The sequence below is a fragment of the Bubalus kerabau genome, chromosome 1 (assembly GCF_029407905.1).
Source record: "Bubalus kerabau isolate K-KA32 ecotype Philippines breed swamp buffalo chromosome 1, PCC_UOA_SB_1v2, whole genome shotgun sequence".
Classification (NCBI taxonomy): Eukaryota; Metazoa; Chordata; class Mammalia; order Artiodactyla; family Bovidae; genus Bubalus; species Bubalus kerabau.
In genome coordinates, this window is record NC_073624.1 from 273325434 (window position 1) to 273327435 (window position 2002).

General features: G+C 48.4%; 1 protein-coding gene across 1 annotated transcript; it reads right to left on the reverse strand.

Moving 5' to 3' along the window:
- Window positions 1-260: 260 nt before the first annotated feature.
- LOC129633161 (40S ribosomal protein S27-like) lies at window positions 261-1594 on the reverse strand. The gene is made up of 3 exons (XM_055554986.1): window positions 1470-1594; window positions 1066-1206; window positions 261-478 (listed from the first exon to the last, which is right to left on the reverse strand). Exons 1-3 carry the CDS (start codon window positions 1592-1594, stop codon window positions 367-369), a joined length of 378 nt encoding a protein of 125 aa, XP_055410961.1. The 3' UTR covers window positions 261-366.
- Between the last annotated feature and the right edge of the window lie 408 nt (window positions 1595-2002).

Consider the following 2002-nt stretch of genomic DNA (forward strand, 5'->3'; position numbering starts at 1 on the left):
AGTTGCGGCGCACCGGCCTCTCATTCAGGGGCTTCTCCTGGTGCAGAGCACAGGCTCTAAGGGCACCGGCTCAGTAGTTGCGACTTGCTGGCTCTAGGGCGCACAAGCTTCAGTAGCTGTGGCGCAGGGGCTCATTGCTTGGGGCTCACAGGCCTTAGAGCAGGCAGGCTTCAGTAGTTGTGGTGTGGGCTTCATTGCTCTGTGGCACGTGGACTCTTCCTGGGCCAGGGATTGAACCTGTGTCCCTGCATTGGCAGGCAGACTTATCCACTTGGCCACCAAGGAAGTCGAGCAAAGCTTTATTTTATTTTTATCCCAAATGTGTTTATTGGGGTGATCTCCCATTCATCTTGATACAGGGTGCTTTCAGTGCTGCTTGCATCTGAAGGAGCATCCTTCTGTAAGGCTTGCTTTTCCTCCTGTAGGCGGGCAGAGGACCATAGAGAGGCCAACACACAAGCCTACTGTTGGTGCATGGCTAAAGACGGTGGTGTAGCACTTTCACAGCACCATCTTTTAGGATGTCTGGCTCTAGGTTAGCGATCACACCATCGTGACTATTTGGGTTGTGAAGATCTTCTTTATATAGTTCTGTGTATTCTTGCCAACAAAGGTCCGTCTGGTCAAAGCTATGGGTTTTCCAGTGGTCATGTATGGATGCGGGAGTTGAACTATAAAGAAAGCTGAGTGCTGAAGAATTGATGCTTTTGAACTGTGGTATTGGAGAAGACTCGTGAGAGTCCCTTGGGCTGCAAGGAGATTCAACCAGTCCATCCTAAAGGAAATCAGTCCTGGATATTCATTGGAAGGACTGATGCTGAAGCTGAAACTCCAATCCTTTGGCCACCTGATGTGAAGAATTGACTCATTGGAAAAGACCCTGATGCTGGGAAAGATTGAGGGAGGGAGAAGAAGGGGACGACAGAGGGTGAGATGGCTGGATGGCATCACCGACTCAATGGACATGAATTTGAGTAAACTCCGGGAGTTGGTGATGGACAGGGAGGCCTGGCCTACTGCAGTCCATGGGGTCACAAAGAGTCAGACACGACTGAGCAACTGAACTGAAAGAGGGTGGTGGTTTTACAGCATTCTGGGCTTTTCACATCCACAGTATGGGAATTAGGGTTGAGTAGGAGACACTTCTTGTGTTTCGTCTTCTCCTCCACGGAGGGATGACGGAGATCCTTTGCCAGGAGGTGTGTTCTCTGGGGAGGTCGTCACTGCCAGAAAGAAAGCTTTGTTTTTGATCAAAGAATGGAAAGGTGCGAGCTTGTGCTCAAGAATGCAGGCTCTCTGGAAGGCAAGTTTGCATGGATGGGGTGGGTGGGGTTGCTTTATAGGCTTCCTGTCGGTGGGGAAGGGGCTGACTTCCCATGGGTCTGGTGCAGCTGGGCTGCTCCCCACACCTGATCTCAGTGCCAGGTGTAGCATGTCTACACCCTGCCCAGCACCTCCGGCTAAATCACAGTGTCTTGCACAGCGCTTGCGCAGTGCTCGGGCACACGCCCACAGCCCTCAGAGCTGAAGCGGTGGCACGGCCATCTTGCACTAGGAGCTCCAATCTGAAGCCTGGAGTGCAAGACTCCCACATCGGCGTGCTGTGAGCAAATGAAACTGGATGAGCCACGAAGGAAAAAAAAAAAAGTTAGACCTTATTACCCAGATTCTATCTTTGTTTCCCAGAAATTATTCGCCAAAGTTTCCAGTGACGATTTCATATAATGGGAAATTTTCCAGGTTTATCCATGTTTTAGCATGTATCAGTACTTCATTAATTTTTATTCCTAAATAATATATACCATTGCATGAATAGACCACACATTATTCATTCATCCGTCAATGTACACTTGAGTTGTTTCTGCTTTTTTGGATAACATGAATAATTTGCTATGAACATTTGTTTAAAAGTTTCAGGTGGGTGTCTTCATTTCACAATCGGTAGAATTCCTAGGTCATAGGATAGCTTTATGTATAACATTTGGAGGAACTTCCAGACTTT